This window comes from Rattus rattus, chromosome 7 (assembly GCF_011064425.1).
Source record: "Rattus rattus isolate New Zealand chromosome 7, Rrattus_CSIRO_v1, whole genome shotgun sequence".
Taxonomy (NCBI): domain Eukaryota; kingdom Metazoa; phylum Chordata; class Mammalia; order Rodentia; family Muridae; genus Rattus; species Rattus rattus.
Window position 1 is genome coordinate 115801703 of NC_046160.1, and position 21854 is coordinate 115823556.

Consider the following 21854-nt stretch of genomic DNA (forward strand, 5'->3'; position numbering starts at 1 on the left):
TTAACAAATGATTTTTCAGAGTGCAGATTTAAAACCAAATGTATAACTTAGATGTCTTAGAGAAGCTAGACAATGGCATATAAACTTCAATGCAAGTCACATCTTTTTTTTAACTTACAACAATGGAGGCTCGAAGAGGTGAGTTAATCGGAAGATAAAGAGTTGAATAAAATGTACCATCAGGCAATTCTCGGGTTCTACATTTGGGAGCTAGATGCGTAAACGGATCACTTGGTAATCGAGCACAATATCTGTGAAGACAAGAATTTTTAAGTTGGACCTATAAAAGAAAGATTGCCAGAAAACTGTCTCCACATTCACAAGGGTTCCTGTAGGCTGCCACTTACATGAGAAATGGTCTTTGTTGCTCCTGACTGTGGATACAACACAACTGGGCACTAGAAATGATGTGTGTAACTAGGAAACTACATCATTTAATCTTACTTTGGCTAAAACTGAAGCTTGCATTTCAAAGTTCATCCTGCAGGAGTGCATTAGCAGTGCTGGTATCTTAAGTATCTTACACTTGACCAGACACGGCACATGTAAGGAAGGTATCAGGACAGCCGAGGGTTGAATCAAGAAGGCACCAGGACCAGAAATTCCATCAGTGTATCACAGTATGGTGACAGAGTAGGAAGCAGGCCCAAGGAAGGAGGATGGTGAGAGAGCAGCAGACCCCAACGGAAACACCTGTGCAGCTAGGGTGCTCCCAAGACAAGAGGGGCCAGCAGACTGGCAGGCTGAGCACACGTCACACCCGAGCACAGTAGATCAGACTTCTCATCACATGAAGAGGGAAATGCAAGGAAAACAGAAAATCTAGAATGAGCCATAGTAAAAATGGGGGCAGCAGAGGCAGGGAATGGACAGCAATGCAGATGTGAATGTGTGCATGTGATGTACATACGTGAACAGATACTTAGCTCTGCCTACTAAGAGGCCTGGGTGGTAGGACAGCCCAGTGGCTGCCCACCAAAGGTATATAACTCATGCCTACAAGTCCAAATTCGAACACCATTATCATTCATTCTCCACCAACTGCAAACAGGACCCTACAAGTCACAGTCACAGGCACAGAACATATTCCACTATAAATTTTTATATTGTATGGTACTGAATTTTCCACTAGCAATTATTATTATTATGAGTTAATTTGGACTTAGGCATAATTAATTTTTTTCCTGAGCTCATTACAAAAAACTAAGAAAAACAGTTACAGGCCTAGCTTACGTATCAGGATAAATCTCATTTAAGGGTAAACAAAGAAGCAAATATTTCATGAAAAATAGTCTTTGTAGTCAAAGCATACAGTGCAGGATCAGAGGTCACACCCCACTGTCATATCTTCCTATCTCTGATCTTTCCTTGACCTCAGACCTTGTTCTGCAACCCTTGAAAACCACAGACCTTTTCCTTCAAGCCTGCCTCTCAACTTGAGTTTCCACGAGATTTTTCTCATGGCTAAACCCAGCGTATACATTTTTTGTCTACTATATACTGAAGTGGTTGATACCATGGTCAAGCTATCTCATTGTGGTTCTTGTCCCTTCTTGAGGTGGCCCTCATCACTGGATACAGTCTTCAGCCTGCGACACTGACAAGCTACGTCCTCCCTCACCTGTTGATGTGTCCAATGGCAGTGTTGATCGTGACTCGAGGACCCCCATCATCAGGCCTCAGTACATATGGCGGGAAAACATCATCATCATCTACAACAGCATGGACGTCAGCCTCAGCACCATCCACTGACTTTGAACACTTGTTTCTTAAGATCTGAGCATTCACAAACAGGACATAGGGTGAGAACAAGAAATCTTCTTTGTCAGATGTCAGTGTTCTGCCTCTGGATGTACCCAGGCATGACAGCACATGCCTATAACCCCAGCACTCAGGAGGCTGAAGCACAATGATCATGCGTTCTAGACCAGCCTGAGCTACAGGATAACATAGTCTCAAAAATAAATAAACCAACCAACAAGCTTACTAACTGCCTTTTGATGTATGTTGTGTGACGCAACCATTTCTTCATACTTCAAAACTCCAAAGCTATTTGCTGTAGTGCAGCTCTCCAGAGTCCTCCCAGCTCCCACCATATGGAAACACACAAGGACTATCTGACACTGTGCATGCACACACAAAGAACGTTATTGGTCTCTTGTTGGTAAACAGATGTCTCATCACTCTCCTGCCACAACTCAGACCAATCATTGGCCACTACTCTGTCCACACTTGCAGTGCCCTTCTTCAGACACCTCCTCAAATGGCCCCCCAGAACCTTTCCTCCACAGTTTTACTTTATAAAATACTCCCAGCTCTCTGTGCTCACTCTCAATTTCCTTATATGTACGCACCACTAACACTGCACTCTGTAGATCAAACTTTTGCACACAGATAAAAGTGATGGTTACCTTTCTGATCTCACCTTTTCTATAGCTTTGTAGGTCTTGAGGTCTTCTTCAAAGCTCTTTATTTTGTCTGTGTCTGCTAACATTACATAATTAGAGATCGGTGCTCGTGCCCGTCCTTTAGACTGAACGTAAGAACGATACTCTGTGGGCAAATCAAAACGAACCACCAAATTGCACTTGGGAATGTCCACACCCTCTTCTACAACACTTGTTGCAATGAGCAGGTTGGTCTCATGTGCTCGAAATTTCCTAAGTACCTGAAAGAAATTCACCAAGAAAAGCAATTCTAAGAAATTTCCCAAAGAAAACATTACAAAATCATTAACAATGGTCATCTATGATCTATTTCCTAGGCACACTACATTTCTAAGGTCAACCTAGGGAAGATGACAGTGTTACAGAACCAACGAGGGCACAGTCACATGCCTATAGAATTAATTGAATGCCTTCAGATGGGCTTCTCTTTGCTGACCATAAATGTATAAGCAGGTGACCCAGGAAGCCCTCCTGGGACCTGTGCTACTGCGGCCTCCACAGTGGCAACCACTGTCCATGAGAACATGCTGTGCAGGCCTCTGCCAAGGAACCAAGACTCTCACTGAACTCTCCAGTGCACCTGGATTTAAACCAAAAGGAGAGCTTTGCTTAGTTTTCACACCAGAGAAACTTTCAATGTAAAGAAAATAGGACTGGGCTGGAGAGACAGCTCAGCGTTAAGAGCACTGGCTGCTCTTCCAGAGGTCCTGAGTTCAATTCCCAGCAACCACACAGTGGCTCATAATCATTTGTAATGGGATCTGATGCTCTACTCTGGTGTGTCTGAAGACATCTACAGTGTACTCACATACATAAAATAAAAATCTTTTAAAATCTTTTAAAAAAATATGAAAACAGATTAAAACAAAGGACAAGTGTTTTCACACAAACTTTAAAATCACATTATCCCCTATGATGGTTAATCCTGATTGGTCAACTAATGAGATTTAGATCAGATCCTAGGAGACAAACCTTGGGACCTCTTTGTAAAAACATTTCTCAAGAAGTTTATGTGAGGTAGGAAGAGCCGCCTTAAACACAGGCACTATTCCATGTGTTGGAGTACAGGTTGAAACAGAAGGAGACTGTAAGCTAAGCACAGGGATTCAACTCTTTGCTTTCTGACTATATGTGCAACATGGCCAGGTGCCTCACAATGCAGACACAATAGAGTATATTCTCAAATCGAGAGGCAAAACCAACCATCCCTTCCTTAAGGTGCCTCTGTGAGGGATGTGGTCATAGTTACAAGAAGTAACTAATCTATCCTGCACAGCTAAGTTAAATAGCACATGCTGTTCTTGAACTTCCCAGACCTGGAATCCTCTCAAAATGCTGAAAACCGAATGCCTGTAATGGAAATCACTGCTAACTTTAAGGAACAGAGGGTCCTGTGTGCCAGCCGGAGCACCTAGATGCCAGGCTCTTTATAACGCTGCTTCTTATATGAGATTTTCAAGAGCATGGACAATTTTAAGCTACATTTACAAAGAACAGTGGTTTTATGTATATCACAAAGGCAGGCCTTTAAAAGCATAAAAGGCGCCCTGAAGACTCTAGCTTGTTGCTCGGCAGGCCTATGGAGACCACAGTAGTTATTGCCTCCAGGTTCATTCTCCTATGAGGTGTAGACATCCCATAGTAATTCCATAAAGGAAATGAACTGTTTAGTGACGATAAATGAAATTAGTTCACCAGAAGCTACTCCAGTTCTGAGTGTATCAGCTACCCTTAGTCACCTCATGAGAACAGCAATATCTTTATAAACAAGTAATCTATTATTAAAAAGCAAGGAGAGGAAGAGGAGGGGGAGAGGGAGGAGGAGGAGGAAGAGGAGGAGGAAGAGGAAGAGGAAGTTAATTGCTGGGAACTATGAAGAAAGTTTGTAGCCGAGGTGCTCAGTGTGTGCTGTAAAATCCCTGCTGTCACTATTACCTCCTCTTGCTTTCTGAACTCCGCCTCCATCTGCTTGCTGCGAGGCTGGTTCTTTCCAATGCCATGCCCAGTTATAAAGTTGCTGCTGATATAAGCCAGCTCTGGATCTTGTTTGCCAGCTTCCTTTATCAATCTAAGGATGTAAGACACAAATGAGTTAAACACTTCCAAAACATATTTTAACATTTGGGTTTATCTTACTTTTCATTTTCTACTTTGCACATGTGCAGCAGCGTGTGTGTGTGTGTGTGTGTGTGTGTGTGTGTGTGTGTGTGTGTGTGTGTGTGTGTGTATAAGCGTGTGTGTGTGTGTGTGTGTGTGTGTGTGTGTGTGTGTGTGTGTGTGTGTGTGTGTGTGTGTGTATAGAGTGCCCAGAGGGTCAGGAGAAAGCATTAGAACTCCTGGAACTGGAGTCACAGACTATTGTTAGCCACCCAATATAGGAGACAAACACTGGTCCTCTAAAAAGTAGTATGTACACTTTTAGCATACTGAGCCATCTCTCCAGATGGTTTAAAATCTAGTCTCCAGTCTCCTTTATGATAGGAATGCACGTCCAGCGTTCACACTTCTTGAGTTAGACCAACATTCCTAAAAGCTCTAGTCTCACTTTTGTTGCTTTGATAAAAGACTGAGCGGAAGCAGTGTTGTGGAGGGGTGGGGCTAGTTCAGCTCACAATCCCAGGTCACAGTCCACCTTTCAGGGAGGCTGAGCCAGTGCTCACTCCCTCCCACAGAAACCTGACAGTAGCTCAGCTTGCTATTCCACCCAGCATTAGCTCTGAGCACACCGCTTATTTCACAACCAACAGAGTACAGCAGGGTCCACAGAGGACAATGCTTGAGGGAGCTCACACATCAGCTTACAGCCCAGTTCCCCCTGCCTAGGAGGGTACTGCCCACACTGCACTGGGCCTTCCTACTGGGTCTTCAATTAACAGGGCAATCCCTCCATCGCCAGACCAAATTGATCTGGGCAATTCCTCCTCTTAGATGGCTGTAGGCTGTGTCTAGTTGACAGATAAGGATTAACCAGGACAATATAGTCCTGTCTTTCTTCCAAACTTTAGAGAAAACCAGTACCATGTTTGACTGCACAGATATGTGGGCTGAACACCTGCTACAACAAATACAGGCTGGTTCACACTGACAAGTAAAAGGGTCCTTTCCTTCCAAGTTTCAATTTAGTGATGCTAATTTAACAGGATGATGTCTGGGATGGCCTGGAGCTAGTCAGACCAACACACTGCTGGCATGCCTGGCTTCAACAGCTGCCACACGAAGCTCTCCTGTCTGGAGGCTCTCACACGGCAGTGAGTGCAGAGTCTAGTCAGTCAAGCTCCTCCACAGGTGTGACAGGGCCACTGCTGCTCATCTTAGCCAATACCATGATCTCCAGAAGCAGAATTCCTGGGAAAGAAGGGCCTGCTACCTCCATTCAAATCCTCTTTTGGCCCCCCAGGCCATGAATGCTAAAGGCATTCCACTGCACTGTCCTGAGAGAACCCCGAGCTGCGGCCCTTCCCCACCTGCTCCTTGGCATTAACCTATACTCCCAGAAACCCAGAGAGGCCTTTGACTAAAACATGGAAAAAGCTACAGCACGGATCGTCTTACACAGAACGAAGGTTAACAGTCGGTGCTGCCATCACAGCTATTTGAAAATACCCACATTTAAAGACTCAGCACAGGATAAACGGTTCCACACCTGACCTAAGTGACTCCACATGGTCCCTCTGAAATCACGCTACATAGTATAAATTCCTAATGGAAAATTGCATTTTTAAGTAAAACCATTCTTTTTTAATAGACACATGAAACAGGCTAATATCAAAGACCTGGCAAAACTAAATGGGCATGTAGAGTATCTTGTGCTCCCAGAACCTGTCCTGGCCAGGTTACCCAGCTTGTTCTAGGGTTCAATGACTCCAACGTTCAGAATCAGAAGCTTCCTGATCTTCCGTTCCAAGGTCTGTTTCATTATTGTGATGAATACACTATGTCAGCGACAAAGAACAGAGCCAAGTGAAAACAAAGAGCGCACCCCAGAGCTGAAACAAATTACCTGAGAAATACCTTGTACTGTTAGTTTGGGTTTACATAAATAAGTATCAACTTGAATGTAATGGGAGGTTTTAAAATGCAATTCAAGTTACTCCTAATTAAGAATATACTTTGCCCAAACTGTCAAGCTGGAGGGTTTCAAGTAGCTGAGAAGTGGAAATACTAACAGGAATTTGTTTCTCCTTAATGATGCTGACATCAAATTGCAGAGCTGAAGAGACAACATGCACAGTAATAAAATTTATCTTGTAAACAATAATTAAATGTTACAAATGTGTGTTAACGGAAAACAGAAAATTATTCCTCTACCAGACTAATGTATAGAATGCCTAACCACATCCCAAACCTAAGCCATAGGCTTGAAGGAAAATAAGTGTCCCACTGTCCTCAGGGACTGACAAGTGATTGGCACAAACTGCTATGACTTCTTGCACAACTGAAGAGGTGAGCTGGCCTCGATCCTGTGGACACTGCAAGGGAGCTGGCGCTGTATGCTGCGTTCTCCCTGGGTCTACATCACGAGAGTCAAGAGCCAGGTTTTTCAAAAACCTACCCAATTCCTCAACAACCTGCGTTTTGTAAAATTCCATAAAACAAAAAACAAAACAACAACAACAAAAACTACTAAGAAAATGAAACTTTAAAGGGCATTACAATTCAATTGTACTATATCAGGAAGCACAAACTTCCTGTCTGTCAAGTTGCTTCTCCGAGTGTCCACACACGACTTTCAATCTCTCTACGCGACTCAGAGCAGAGGGAAGACTACAGCATGTGCCACATGCTGCTTCCCAGGTAGACTGGAAGGGCGTGACCAAACACAGACGATACACAGAACTAGATTACTAACTGTTTTATGAATACACATACACTACATTATACAGACAGACCCAAACGAACATGCTTACACACAAACATCTGAAATGTCTGTCATGTACCTGAACTACATTACACTTTCCTAACAGTGCCCCTCACTCTTTACGCTAGCTTGTCAATGTAAGCAAAGCAAACATTACTGTTTCATGACAGTCAGAGTTGAGGACAACTGCACACAACAGCACATACACAACCACCTCCCCAAGTAGGCGTTAACCATTCCCTCCTCCTCAGACCACCTAGATGTGGGAATTTGCTTCCAAAGCATTTATTAAGAAAGAGGAAACACTTTACAGTAGGGAAGGTTGGGAGACATTAAACAGAAGTTGAACATCACCAAGGATGGTTTTGTTATACCAGCCCCTAATATGATGTGACTAGAAAGGAGTACCAACTCTACAGTACTCTTTGGAATCCCTAACCCTAGCTTAACCCTGAGAACAACATCTGCCAGTCCAAATGGAGGGGCAATCTACGAAATGCCTGACCAATATTCCTGACCCTCACGGTCATCAGAAACAAGGAAACTAGCAGAGAAGACTGAGAGGGCGGTGGTAATGCCCTGGAATGGGAAGCGGCAGTGGGCACACATCTGTAGTTCACCCGTTGGGAGAGAAGCGAGGGCTACAGAGTGAGCTTGAAGCCAACCTGCATTAAGTGAGACCGAGCCCCCTAAAACAAAGAAAAGGAAGGAACAGAGACAAGCCCTAGCAACGGCTAAGGCTGAAGGAAGACTAGTCTGAGGGAATAGAAAACTGGCAAAACTGAGACAAAGCCAGGAGGGCAGGCCTAGTACTGCACTAATGTTGGTTCCCTGGTTGAGACAGACCTTAATCATGGGGAAACTGAGCAGAGAATACAGGGCTCTACTTATCCAACTGCTCTGTAAATCTAAAATTAGTTCATAATAAAGGTACTGGGCAGGGAGAGGTTGGAGAGAAACAGGATGCAATCTCAGGTCTGTCCAATGCCTGTGCCTCACAATCCTAGTAAGCCAGAGGGAGAACACTGCACAGAAGCACCAGGGCAGCTCTCGGATCTGTGACACGGTGCACACATCTCCCTTTCTCCCACACAGAGTGCTGTGAGCATGGCTTAGAGGGAGCACAGGGAAAACTGTAAACTCAAGAATAAGCTGTGCTTACAGCACACAGCAGCAGCAGCGTGGCTGGAGAGCAGCCTGTGTGAGGAGCTTCCACTCCCTCAGCAAGGAGGGCTTCCTGTTAAATAGATGAGAGGAAAGACTCCAGATTGCAAGTTTTTCTAAGCTTACTTAAAAGCTTATTAGAATAAAACTTCTACTGTACATTTAATTAGACGCCATGAAGTCAACCTCAGACTGCTCTTCATTCATCCTAGAACACCAACTCCAGTCACATTTCATGAAAGCTGATCACAGTGAACTTGATCCTTAAGTCAACAGAAAGTGACTGATTTTAGATCAACTTTTTCTGGCTAATAATTCTGGAATGGAAACTGACACATCTCTGCATAGCACACAAGCAGTTCCCAGCATGCGTTCTTTAAAGGGAAAGAAAAAGATAAACTCCCCAAGCCACGGCACCCAGGGCAAGCAGCTATCCACAGCAAGACATTGGACTGCACCAGTGCTCAACTTTTTGACCCCTGAAAAGCCTTTTCCCCAGTCTAAGAAATGATACTGCATCTCACCGCACCCCGCCTCCGTCATATGCTTCCTGGTCCTCTGGCTTGATTCCTGCTGTAAGCACTGGGTTCTGCTGCTCAGGGACATGCAGGAGTGTTATGATCGTAGAAAGGAACGGATGCCTACAGCCAGTGTATTAGGATTCTAGACCTGTCTCTGCCACTGACTACCAGTGTCACTTGGAGCAGATCACTTTCCCTGCCACAGCATTTCTTGTGCAACTGAGTGCTTGGATTGGATGTTCAGTGAGGTTCCTTCCAGCCTCAATGTCCTGTTTAATTCAGTACCTCAGGTTATTTCACTCCATATCCATCAGGACGCCCAGGCTCAATGACCAGAAAATCACAGGCTGAAAACTGCCAGATGACTGCTCTCCAGTCCAATTTCCCGTTACTCAAAAAAATTTAAAACTCCTAAACATTCAAGACGTAGTTAAGGGAGAAAAAAAAACCCCAATTACCTCAGGAAATAAAGCTTAATTTCTCCGCAGAGAGAACTACTTTCAGAAAAGGCTCTCAGGGATCGAACTTTGGCCAATTAATGGATCTCCCAGAAAAGTACAGCCTTAAGTACAAAAAAATAAGGACCCTCTTTATAATGATAAAGCACCTACCAAGAATAAAAACCAAAGCCAGCATACATTAACTGAACACCTGTCACACAGTTCCTTGTCCAGGAAAACCCAATAATTACTAAGGACTAAAGAGGGACTAACCATTATCTTTGCTAATAGCCTCGGAACGTTGTAATGCTCTCTTCCAACCCAGAAGACTTTAATATGCAGTCTAATCACCAACTTAAACTGCAAATCTACCTCTAAATTTCCCCTGCGCGGCCTTGACTTTCAACCTGGAGATGGGATCAGATGCCAAAGCCTGAATGGTTCGTTGCCAAGAAAAGCTCCTGCTTTTCAGACGCCAGTCACAAGCCCCAAGCAGAGTCCTCTTCAGAGCAGCCAAAGGGCCCAGGACACTGTTTACTGGTTTATCATACACATTAATAGAAAGGATACAGATGAATGGATGCTCAAGGCAAGACATGCAAAAAGGAGCACATGACTTTCACCCCTTCTAGGTCCACACCATCCAGGCCATCCAGGGAGCTCCAGCGATCTGGAAGCTCCCTTCCCTCATGTTCTGGGCTTTATGAAAAGTGCTCTTTTATGGTATGACTGGTTAAACCAGTAGCCACTGGTCATCAGCTCTGCCTTCAGCCCTTTCTTCCCTCCCAAGCACTGGGGAAGGGCTGCCTATCTCTCCAGACCAACCTCAAGCTTCCAAGCGATTCTTCCAGCATATAAATGACAATTTTCACTCTGAAGGTTAGGACCTGCGCACTTCGAAACCAGAATACTTCACACTATCATAATTAAGGGGAAAAATTCTAATATTTAAAAAAAAAATCACCCTCAGTACTCAGATAAAATGTCTCGTAGGAGCATGTGAAGATACGGCTGTGTGAGAGACTCATCACACACGCCCAAGTCAGTTAAGGGCTGCCCAACACCTGAACCGACTGCAGCAACTACACGCAAAACAGGGATGCTCAACCTCAGCTCCTTTTGGTTTGTTTTTGTTTTGTTTTGCATGTTCTCTATTTTGCTATTTTGGATTAATTAGAATGGATTAGCTTCCTTTTAGACGAAAACCTCAGTTGTGTCAAAATTAGCCTTTAGACAAAGTGACTATTTATAGGCCTCCCGTGATAGTTCAGGATGGCAGGCCACTCGGACACTGGATGGGACCTTCTGAGGGCATCACACTCTCCCCAGCACTGCTTCCCTACAGGGAACAGACACTGACTCTGACAGTTACCTGTTTAGGACAACTGCTGTGTATCTTCTTTCCACAAAAATAATTCCACATAAAATATTGGTAAATGGAGAAGGAAAATTTGTCTCTGGCTTTTCTTTTTCTTCAATTTCTTCATCATCGTCATCGTCCTCAGAATCACTCCAGGACACATAATTATCCTGATTCCTGTTATTGTACCACTCAACACTCTCGAACTGCTGTCGCTCGTAGGGCTTGTATTTGCGCAGGATCTCGAGCAGCTTCATGACTTTGGGAGTTACGTACTTCAGGTCAAGCGAGGCAGGGGAGAAGTACTCCTCACACAGTGCATGGATCTTCCTTAGCAGAGTGTCTGTAAACAATAAGAACTTCCTGTGTAGCTCCTCTTGCTCATGCTTGATGTACTTCTGAAGTTCTCTTACCATCATCCCCGCTACTTTATCTGCACACCAGGGTCCCAGGACGACCAGCACTGCACGGCAGTCTGAGAGGATCTACGGGAGGAGAGAAGGCACACAAAACTGAGGAGCATCCCACACTTTCCAACACCCGAACTGGAGCTTCAGCATCCTAAAGGACTTTACCCCAGCAAGAGTGTGGAGATTACTACCCCAACTTTAGAGGGCAGCTGGGCGGTCTCCCCAGCCTCTGCTTCACACATCTAGGAGCCATCCCCTTTCTCCTGGCAAACATAATAGATAGCAGCTAAAATACTCATTGTATGAGAGCTTAAAATTGCAGGATTCATCAGCATTGCCACCACACCATCTGGCTGGTCCCTGCCAATCTGTGGAGAGCTACACCATACAGCAGCTCAGGCCAGCCTTCCTCCTCAGCAAAGACCAAAGCCACCTCCTTCACCTGTACTCATGCTAAACAGCCCCATCACTCATACACATATTTTTCTATTATAATGAGTATTAAAATGAAATGGTAAGCCGCATGCGTGAATTCGTCCAGGCCAGCACTTCCGGCTGGACAATTTACACCACTGAGCTGGCTCTCATCTCAGAGCTGACTTACAGAATAATGTGGGGGAATTACCAGTTTCATATGCAGCAAATACAGTGGGTTGAATATGGACTTAGCAAGAATCATAAGGTTAAAAAACCCAAACAAGGTAAGACATGGTGACATACCTTTAGTCCTGGTAACTTAGCAGACAGAGGCAGATGGACCTCTGTGAGTTAAGAGGCCAGACTAGTCTACATCGTGAGTTCCAGGACAACCAGAGATACATAATAAGACTCTCTCAAAAACAAAACAAAAAACAACTAGACATTGCTGTTAAAAAAATTAAATCACCACAAGATAAATTCTGTGCCCCATTTAAAAGGGTTTTGATATTAAAACCGGCTGCAAGGCCCTAGAGTGGTTATTGGTTGTCCAGTAACAATGCCATCATGATCACTGGAGGGTCTTGTCAGACTCAAGTCTGTTCTGTGGAGGGAGCCCTCCTCACTGACTCGGCAGGCCAGAATGGGTCCCATAATTTCCCTTCCTATAAGCCGAGGCGGCAGAGTGCAGTGCTGCTGTGGCACCTGTGGGGCCGACTTCAGATTGTTGTTCTAAAGGCTCTAGTCCTGTTACAAACACTGTAACAGTGTTTCCATCAGGAACTAACTCATCTGACCAAAAGCAACACAAAACAAATCAAACTGGACTCACTTCTTAAGCAGGCAAGATCAGAACCCTTAGTCCTGCAAGGAGGGCTATGGCTCACAAATACAAGTGCCTGTCATGAAAACCCAACCTTGACTCTGATGTGGTCACATGTTCAATGAAAAATGTCCAGTAAAATACGGCTTTAAACTAAAATGTGTAGAAAAGAGCCTCCATGGAAGATACCCTTATTCTAAGGCTCACAATGGAGAAAAGCACTCTATCACTTACAAGGCTCTGCACATACTCACTTGTTTGGAAATCAAAGTAGAATCTCTTTCCTTTGAATGTACAGATACATTACAGTCATTGATAAAGTCAAGTGCTTCTTCTAACTCCATCAGCAGTCTTTCATAAAGCCCACTTCTGTCAGTAAATGGTCCGCAATCCACCACAATCTCACAAGGCTGAGAAGTGTATCTTTAAAAATCAGAAACAAGTTGTCAGTATCATCAGAGAAAATGTAAAGCTGCTCTCTAAAGACAAGGAAAAGAAGACACTAAGACACCACCCCCAAATGCTAGCAGTATGGTAGAAGTTCCAGTTCTTAGCTTATACTTCCTCATATTTCTGAATTTCCCCAGGGCAAATATGCAATCTTTTTTGTTTCTAATAATTTATTTTTATTTTATGTGCTTGGTGTTTGCCTGCATGTATGTCTGTGTAAGGGTGTCCGATCTCCTGGAACTGGAGTTAAGACAGCTGTGAATTGCCATGTGGGTGCTGGGAGTTGAACCAGATCCTCTAGAAGAGCCGACATTGCTCCAGCCCCCCTTTTTGTTTTTAATAATATATTATTTACAAGAGTTTTTTTCCTAAAAGAAAAAAAAAAGAATGCAAGTTGGATGTTTACTACATCTCGGGCATGCTGGGAACTCTACTCCAACTCAACCTGAATGTCTGGAGGACTGCAAAAGAGACAAGTGTGGATGATATCAGGGAACTCCACCAGAACAAGGCCATGCCCCTGCCTTTGTAGAAGGCTCAGCTACAGTTCTTCGCCTTCCCCAAATGCCCTCTGCTTCATCATTTAAAAATTCATTTACCTTCTCTATTTAGGTTAGGTCTCTACTAAAGCAACAAGGCGGACTCACGGCTTGCTTCCCAGTGACACTTGGCTTCAGTTAGCGGGAGGCCAGAAGTTCAGAAAACTTTTATGAAAAGATTTCATTGGAGTCCCCAAATTGGGTTTTGTTTGGTAGGTAGACTGATATCTTTTGTTCACTTAGGCAGAATGGAGGAAAAAAAATATTCAAAGTAGCCAGTAATTGTTTTTTGGAAACAGAACTGATCAGTAGAGGTTACCAGGGAATGTTTGATAACTAAATAGACAGCTTAACGTACTATCTGAAAATTTCTACTTTTAGTTACTTTTAGTTATGTATAGATGTGTGTGCGCGCGTGTGTGTAGATCCTTTAGAACGGCAGCAAGCACTCTTCTTAACTGCAGATCCACCTCTCCAACCCCCAATGTGAACTCTTTTAACTTCTACAAATCTCAAACGTTTTGATTTATTTATTCGTCATGGGGTCTGTATGATGGGGCAGGAATTCTCATACCACAGTGCATGAACAGGAGAGCAACGTTGAAGTCAGTTCCCTCTTTCCACCCTGAAAGAGGGACCCATGTATTTAACTTAGGTCAGGCTTTAACTGCTGAGCCACTCCACTGGCCCTGTTAAGTATTAATCTGTTTTGTAAGGTAAAGTGCCCACTGCCCACTTTTATTCACTTCTTATGTCACTCCTTGGGCCCACTGTGCCTTTCACAAATCACAACAACCAGAAAAATACACACTACCCCAAAAGCACACCAGTGATTTTAGTGAGTGAAAACCAGTAAAAACACTCAATACATAATACATTCTTAACCCAAATGTCTTATGCTTCTTTTCTCTCTGTGAGAGAAAATGCCTTCACAGGAGAATTTGAGCTCACGGGTCAAAGAGCATCCCTTCTATTGGATCTCATCAAGGCATCAGGAGCTTAAAGCAGCCATGCACTTTACCACAGCAACAGGAAAAGAAACAAAGACAACAGCTTGGAACTTAACACACTCTGAGAGCTGTTTGGAGAACCAGAGAACATACGGCTAAAAGATTACAGTGTTATTACTAGAAAGTTTTATGGTGTTGGACTTCTCCCCAAAGCCTCCCTTAATACAAGCCAAGCAAATAAACTCAACCCAGTTGATAATGGAATGTGATGTGACTTTAAAAGCATATGTTGTGTACGCACAGACATCACAGCTGTGTTGGCCGAGGGACATAAACAACAGCCTGTCCCGAAGGTGGGCAGAGTCACTAGTGGTTTGCTAGTAAGGACATTAGACTATCCTGATGCGAACTTACAAACACACTTCCATACTCACACTATCTGTTCCCAGTGGCAGCTCGTCTCCCTACCAATCAGTGTGAGGCTTCCTGACTGAGTGTCAGTGAACCTGTTGTTCTAAATAAAACACCCAGCAAAAGGAACTCCAGAGGGGACAGTTATTCTGGCTCACGGTAGGGACACTGTTCATAGTCAACAGCAGGAAACTGAAGCAACTCCACATCACATCCAGTCAGAGAGCAATGGATGCCTGTCTTAACCTCACTTTTTCCTTTTCATTCAGTCTGAACCCAGGGGATGGTGCCACCTGCTTTTAGGCTAGGTCTTCCCACCTTAATTAACTGGATTAAGATAATCTACCAGAGGCTCGTCTCTCTCCCAGGTAATTCTAGATTCTGCCAAAATGGCAATTTTCATTAACCACCACAGCTCCTCTCTAAACAGATCAGTCAGGCCGTGTGCATGTGCCTGTTTCCATGTCAATTAAATTACAGAAGCTCAAAATGTTAACTCCTCAAATGAGACAACCCACAAATCACAAACAGCACTTTTCTCAGAAACCTGCAACCAATTTTCAAAATAAGTGTTTCACAAGTATTTTAAAGTATGTTACTGAATTCTCTTGAGACTCCTTCAATGTCTAGGTCAGAATAACAAAGCACAGGCCGGAAATATTCTGATTAAGTCCCCAGTCTAGCAACACCAGGGAACAAAAAGGGCTGTCTTAGGGTGACCATCGCTGTGATGAAACTCCATGACCAAAAGCGACAGGGGGAAAAGGGTTTATTCTGCTTACACTTCTGTATCACAGCTCATTGTCAAAGGAAGTCAGAACCTGAAGGCAGAGCTGACACGGAGGTCATGGACGAATGCTGCTTATTGGCTTGCTCCTCATGGCTTGCTCAGTCTGCTTTCTTATAGAACTCAGGACATCAGCCCACAGATGGCCACACCCACAATGGGTTGGGCCCTCCCTCACTGATTACTAACAAAATGCCCTACAGGCGTGTCTGGAAGCATTTTCTCAGTTGAGGTTCCTTTCCCTCAGATGACAACAGCTGTGTCAAGCTGGCATAAGAGGAGAGGGGACAGTGAACCCAAGCGTCACCATCATGGAAGGTGGGAGTGCCCCACTCAGGCTATCTACAGAAACAAGGGGAGTTGAGATGCCTTTGTACTAGCCGGTCATTCTACTTACAAAGACTTCTCAGTCTCCCTCACTCCTTTCAGCAGCCATATGTCACTGAAATAGGTACCAAATGAGAGATGCTAAAAGGATACCAAAGACTCCCCACAGGTCATAGCTGGAGCTGGTCTTTGCTACTTTGTGTTCTTTTCTCCACCCCACCCCAGGTTTCACCCCTAACCCCAGATAGGACAGAAACAAAAATAGAGGAAAGAGATCCCTGAATCCATTTCTTTCCTTTTGTTTCTTCTTCAACCACTAACAAACTGCAAACAGTGTCCCTTCAAGTCCAACAACCCCACTGCCACCCACCTCTCGGGGCCCTCACATTTATGCACCCTGTGAAAAGTTCCTGGAATTCCAAAGTCACACAATCGCAGAGACTATCTGCAGCTGGCAAACCATTCTTCTGCTAGAGCACAAGGGCAATCATGGTCAGCTGCTCTGACAGCCTGAAGCAGCCCTACATCCCCACACCTGGGATTAAAACAAAGCACATGCTTATAACATTTCTGTAGTTTTTAAAGAAAGAAACTTCCGGCATTCTCAGAGATGCAAGTGCACACGAGCAGCATCCTTAAGCCAAGGGGGCTGTCTCGGGAGCCTACCTGTCCAGGACCACCAGGTCAGTTGCGGTCTCAGCGCCACTCTTGAGAATCTTTTCCAGTTTCTGAATCTTTTCTTCCAATTCGTCTGGGTCACATTTCCCATTTAAAATGGAAGCAGTTAGTCCCAAAATTCGAGGGCATGATGGACAACTGTCACAGAGCTAACATAATAGAAGATACAGGCAGTAAGGACTTCATCATGCAGTACCACAGCGAGGACACTGCCACATCCAAACACAGGAAACCACTAAGACCCATTTCTCTGGAAACAGTAGCACAATACTATAAATTACAGTAGTTTCCACTTAAAGATTTCTCAAAAGGGCATATTTGGATACTTTAAAAATATGTCAGTTGACATCATGATGTTAGAAACATAAGAGATTATATAGATTAAATGAACATTAAGATTCACTCACTTGTAGACTAGAATCAAGTTCCCAATACTGGTAACTATCACCATTACTCTTCGAATCTTTTTTTAATTAATTTTTGTTGTTTTAAATATTGTATGTAAAAGCTGGCTCAGCAATTAAGAGCATTGGCCGCTCTTCTAAAGGACCCATGTTTGATCCCCAGTGCTCATACATTGGCTCACAACCATCTGTAATTCCAGTTCCAGAAGGACCTGATACCCTCTTCTGGCCTCTGGCACAGACATACATGGGTCAAACACCTATACATGTAAAAATTAGAAAATGTAAAACTGTATGTACTCAATAACTTAATTATATGATCATGAATTATTGAAGTGATAAAGTCTAAAACGTACCTTCATAATTTCACGATAGGGGTGGTCTAGAATTGCAAGATGACACTCATCAAACACCAAAAGGTTAATGTCTGACAGTGATAAGTAACCATTTTTCAAAACATTCAAGGCGACATAGCAAGTCATAATGAGAACCTAAAATAAAACTGACATCAGTACACAAATGCCATTAACCTGCCTGGTTACGCCTCTATGAGAGACCACAGAGTCAGTGCATGGAAGCGAGGCTTATGAAATTCATGGATAAAAATTAAAGCAAAAGAATTCACATATGTACATCATACATACAAACATTGGGACCAAGATATGGATGATGAAAGCATGGGAAAAGCTGAAAGTCCTTAGACGACAGACCCTGTCCTTATAAGTTCTAAATCGACTTGAGGTTTCCTCAGCCATCCTCGTCAGATGAGCCCTGTCAACCTTGTCAATGCACAAAGAATTCACATTTTTAATTTTTCCCCATTGAGCTGACAGGGTTTTCTGAAAGATTAATACTTTGTATAGTTTGTGGACATGCTCTATTTATACAGATTCATTCCAATCCACAGGCTACCGAAGGTCAGGCACAATGCAGCCCTCAGCCACTCTGGACCTCCTAGCACCTCACACAAGAAGTCCTTTGCTACATGGAAACATGAAGGCAGAGGGAGCCTCCTTCAAAGACCAGAGGCTTCAACCAGGAAACTTTCCCAACTTGTAACATTATGTAACTCAAAAGTACATTTTCTTCAGGTTCAAAATAAGTCACAGGCATTTGTACTTTTTTTTATTTACATTTTAAATGTTATCCCTTTTCCCAGTTTCCACTCCAACTTTTCTAGCAGGTAAATAATGGCAGCTCTCTCTTTTCAACCCACTGAACAACACATTTTAGTAATTTACCTGATCTCAGATGAACCTTCAGAAACAGAGAGAGCAAAGGGATGGGAAGGTGAGGGTCTTAAAGCTCCTCGGCTAGCTAAGGCTGAGGTTAGAAGCAAGTCAGGGGCTTGCAGAACGCGCACAGGGAAGCATCTCTGCAGGTCTCACCTGGTGCTTAGTAAACTCTTGGCTCCATCTCTCTTTTGTCCAAGATGCATTCACTTCGAGGTTTGAGTACTCCCCAACCTTGAGATCTGAGTGAGTTCTGACAGCTGACACTTGTTGAGCAACCTGGTTTGCTAATCACAAAGATAATATGTGACTATGAACATTGTGACATTGGCTTCTGAGCAGTTAAAGATATTATCAGTTGTTCTTATACACAGCCACCAGTTTTTTTTAAATAGCTAACTTAAAAATCACAGTTCCAAAATTACCTTTTAAAAGTCATTGCTAAGCCTAGCCCCTTCCTCTCCCATCACTTCCAGGGCGACCTCATCCCCTTCACAGCTGACTTCCAACCTAAGATCTAAGTCCTTGGCAGGCTGGACGGGCAGCAGCTCTACACTCGTCCCTCCTGCCCTCCTCAAGGAAAGGAAGTCAGTCCACTAAGAAGTACTATTCTACTCTCACTCTACGCTGGACTCTACGCTGTCTTTGTAGACAGAGGGGTCAGCTGGCCTCACAGGCTCTGCTTTCACTCTGCCGTCCTAAACTAAACCCAACAGCCTCAAAGGAGCATGGAACCTCTCAAACCGCCTCATCAACAATCACCCACCTAGTCAGCCTCAGCCTGCCTGCTTTATGAAGCTAAAGCATCAAGAATGGAAGTGATTTTAACAACTCAGTCATCTCCCCAGAGAAGTCCTCATCTAAGAGAAACACAGAGTCTGAACAACTGAGAGGAATTCTACATAGAAATGAAACAGTATTTTGGCTAGCAGGGCTTCAGTAAGCACACTCTATGTCAAACTTGTTTTACTTTCAATAATTAATACCCACAGAGATAATCTGTTTAAATATGAAGCCTCATCCAATTTTCTCATCCCATGTGGGAAGTGATGTTTGATTACCAGAGTTGACGAGGAACACAGTCCTTTTTGCATGCGGACTGAGGTCGCCCCTGATCTGGTGGGCCAGCTCTTTGGTGAGCAGGACGGCGATGAACGTCTTCCCTGAGCCAGTGTTCAAGCACACAATGGTGTTGTGGTCCAGAGCTGCTTCCAGCAGCTCAACCTGAAACATGGGAGATCACAGAGTCTTAGCTAGGCACCGCACTGAAGAACTGGCCTGCTTTAAACAGAACAGTGTCCCTGTTTTCTAAAATCTTCTACAGACAACTCTGCAAAAGGAAAACCACTATCTTCCCATTATTCAAGAGAAACAGGGGAGTAAATGAATGCCACACACAGCTGTGCTGCTGTAAACATACATTAAAACAGCATCAGCAATGTCATTTAAGAATAATTTCTGCGCAGGCCACTTCTCTAGAATGACATGCGTGACTGAACCCTATCCTAGGTATGCTTCTCTCTGACCAGGACTGAACATCTAACCAATCCCCACCCCAACCCAGCTTATTAGGACTGGTATACCCAATGGATATTATTAGGACTGGAGTACCCAATGGATATAAAGGGACTAAGAAACAGAACCAACACAACACATCAGTTACCCAGCAGATGTTAGAACAGAGAAGAACAATTAAGAATAAAAGTGTTTTGAACAAGAAAATTAATCAGAAGAGGCAGGCTTGAAAGGGTAAATGAGTTTTATAAGTTGTGTCAACTCTATACTAATGTATTCCATTTTAGTGACAAATGCTCCAGTATTAGTGGTCTCATTAGTACCTGGTATTTTCTTGGCGTATAAATGTTATCATGAATTGCTTCTTGTTGCCATGGCAGTCCAAAGAAAGGACCCATTGGTGAGGAAGCAGGGGTCATGAGCTGCAGGCCTGCCATGCTGAGGGGCTGCAAAGCAGGGCTTTTCATTCATCCAGTGTTTCTTTCATTGCATTTTGTTCTAGCACAGCTTACTATAAAAGGGAAAAAGAATACCATTACACAACCATGCGGGGTTAAAACAAAGGGAAGCACAGGAACAAGAGAGACATCACACTACCACTCCCTCAAGCCTTTTCAGATTCTTCCCATGGTTGGTTTGGTTTCTCTTGAGATCTAAGAGGATGGTTTTAAAAGTCAAACAGTCCATACCCAAACTGGCAATCGTATAGCTAGAACCTTGTCTAAAAAATGAACCAGACAACTGCACAAATACATATACATTAATTTGTATTGTTACATCAAAGTGTGTGTGTGTGTGTGTGTGTGTGTGTGTATAATTGACAACCTATAACTGCACATTAAAACTATCCTTAGACATGCATATTTACACATATACCTACTCCCAATAAATTACACCCATGACTCTCCTTGTATGGAAAACTGTCCATGTCTTCTAAGCACCCTCCCGTTTTCATATACTCTTTCCAGAAGTAAACTTCACTATTAAGTTGGCAAAATAAAAATTGACCTTTTAAGAAAAATTTATGTGTGTGTACATATATGTGTAGGCCAGTGTGTTCAAGTGTGGAGGTCAGAGGACAGCACTGGATGTCACCATCCAGTTCACACATTTTTTGAGACAAGAACTCTCACTGAAACTGGAGCTCAGCATCAGTAGCACCAGGGGCTGCACAGCACAGCCCTCTGAGCATAGCAGTCATTCTCACAAGAAAGGCTGGAACGACTTGCAGGGCACCTGAAGCAAGTCTTGCTCACAGAAGGCGCATGTGAGGAGGGTCAGTGGACACTTACGTACCTGACGTTTCACTGTTACCTGCTCTATACCTCCCACCCTCTGCAGGAGTCCTGCTCCAACTACACAGGGCCTAAAGGCCTCAGGGGCCCTGGAGTAGAAGGCTAACATAGCAGGGATTCCATCTCTGGAGCTATAGGAAGCTGCCATCCATTCAGGGACAAGAATTTCCAATGGTACGTCTGCCATCCAATTGTATGGATGCTTTGTGGTCACCCACTCTCCTGTGAGTGGCCTCTCACTGTTGCTCTGTAAGTGAGCCCAATAAACTCACTGGTTTCCCCCAAGTTGGACTTTAGTGGAGTCAAAGGAACAGGAATCTCAAAACATTTAACAGTCTGCAAGCTCATAATAACTGGCCAGCCACCAAGACCTCAGGATCTGTCCATCTCTACCAGCAAGCATGACATACACACAACACATCAGGTCCCCAGTGTTGGGAGTACAGATAATCACCACAGCGCCTAGCTTTTACACAGATGCTTGGGACCAAGAAACCAGTCCCCATGGTCCCACTGCACGCACTACATGGCTATTCATCCCAGCCCAATCTTTATAAAATCTCAACCAGAAAAGAAGGCTAGGATGGGTGTCAAGACTCTACGTGAAAGCCTATCAGTAGCTCCCCCGGATGAGCAGAACTCACCAATCCTGCATTTGGAATTGTCACCTTCCTCTGCTTTGTGGTGTTCTCTGCTATTACTCTAGGACACTGGAAGAGAAGTCGCTCCAGTTTCCTGAAAATCAAATATTTTACTTTCCAGTCTTTTTCTTATGGAGATACAACACTGCACTTATGTTTGAGAAATCAAGATGGCATAATTGATT

General features: G+C 43.8%; 1 protein-coding gene across 1 annotated transcript in view; it reads right to left on the reverse strand.

Moving 5' to 3' along the window:
- Dicer1 (dicer 1, ribonuclease III) overlaps window positions 1-20204 on the reverse strand; it is a 40360-nt gene extending 20156 nt beyond the window's left edge. Inside the window, exons 1-11 of the mRNA XM_032908328.1 lie at window positions 20057-20204; window positions 19280-19442; window positions 18375-18505; window positions 17343-17477; window positions 16571-16731; window positions 12695-12863; window positions 10803-11275; window positions 4383-4515; window positions 2426-2668; window positions 1622-1776; window positions 119-251 (exon numbers count right to left, since the gene is read on the reverse strand). Coding sequence (XP_032764219.1) covers window positions 119-251; window positions 1622-1776; window positions 2426-2668; window positions 4383-4515; window positions 10803-11275; window positions 12695-12863; window positions 16571-16731; window positions 17343-17477; window positions 18375-18505; window positions 19280-19442; window positions 20057-20200 — 2040 coding nt within the window. The 5' untranslated portion in view covers window positions 20201-20204. The remainder of the gene's footprint in view (window positions 1-118; window positions 252-1621; window positions 1777-2425; window positions 2669-4382; window positions 4516-10802; window positions 11276-12694; window positions 12864-16570; window positions 16732-17342; window positions 17478-18374; window positions 18506-19279; window positions 19443-20056) is intronic.
- Window positions 20205-21854: the final 1650 nt, after the last annotated feature.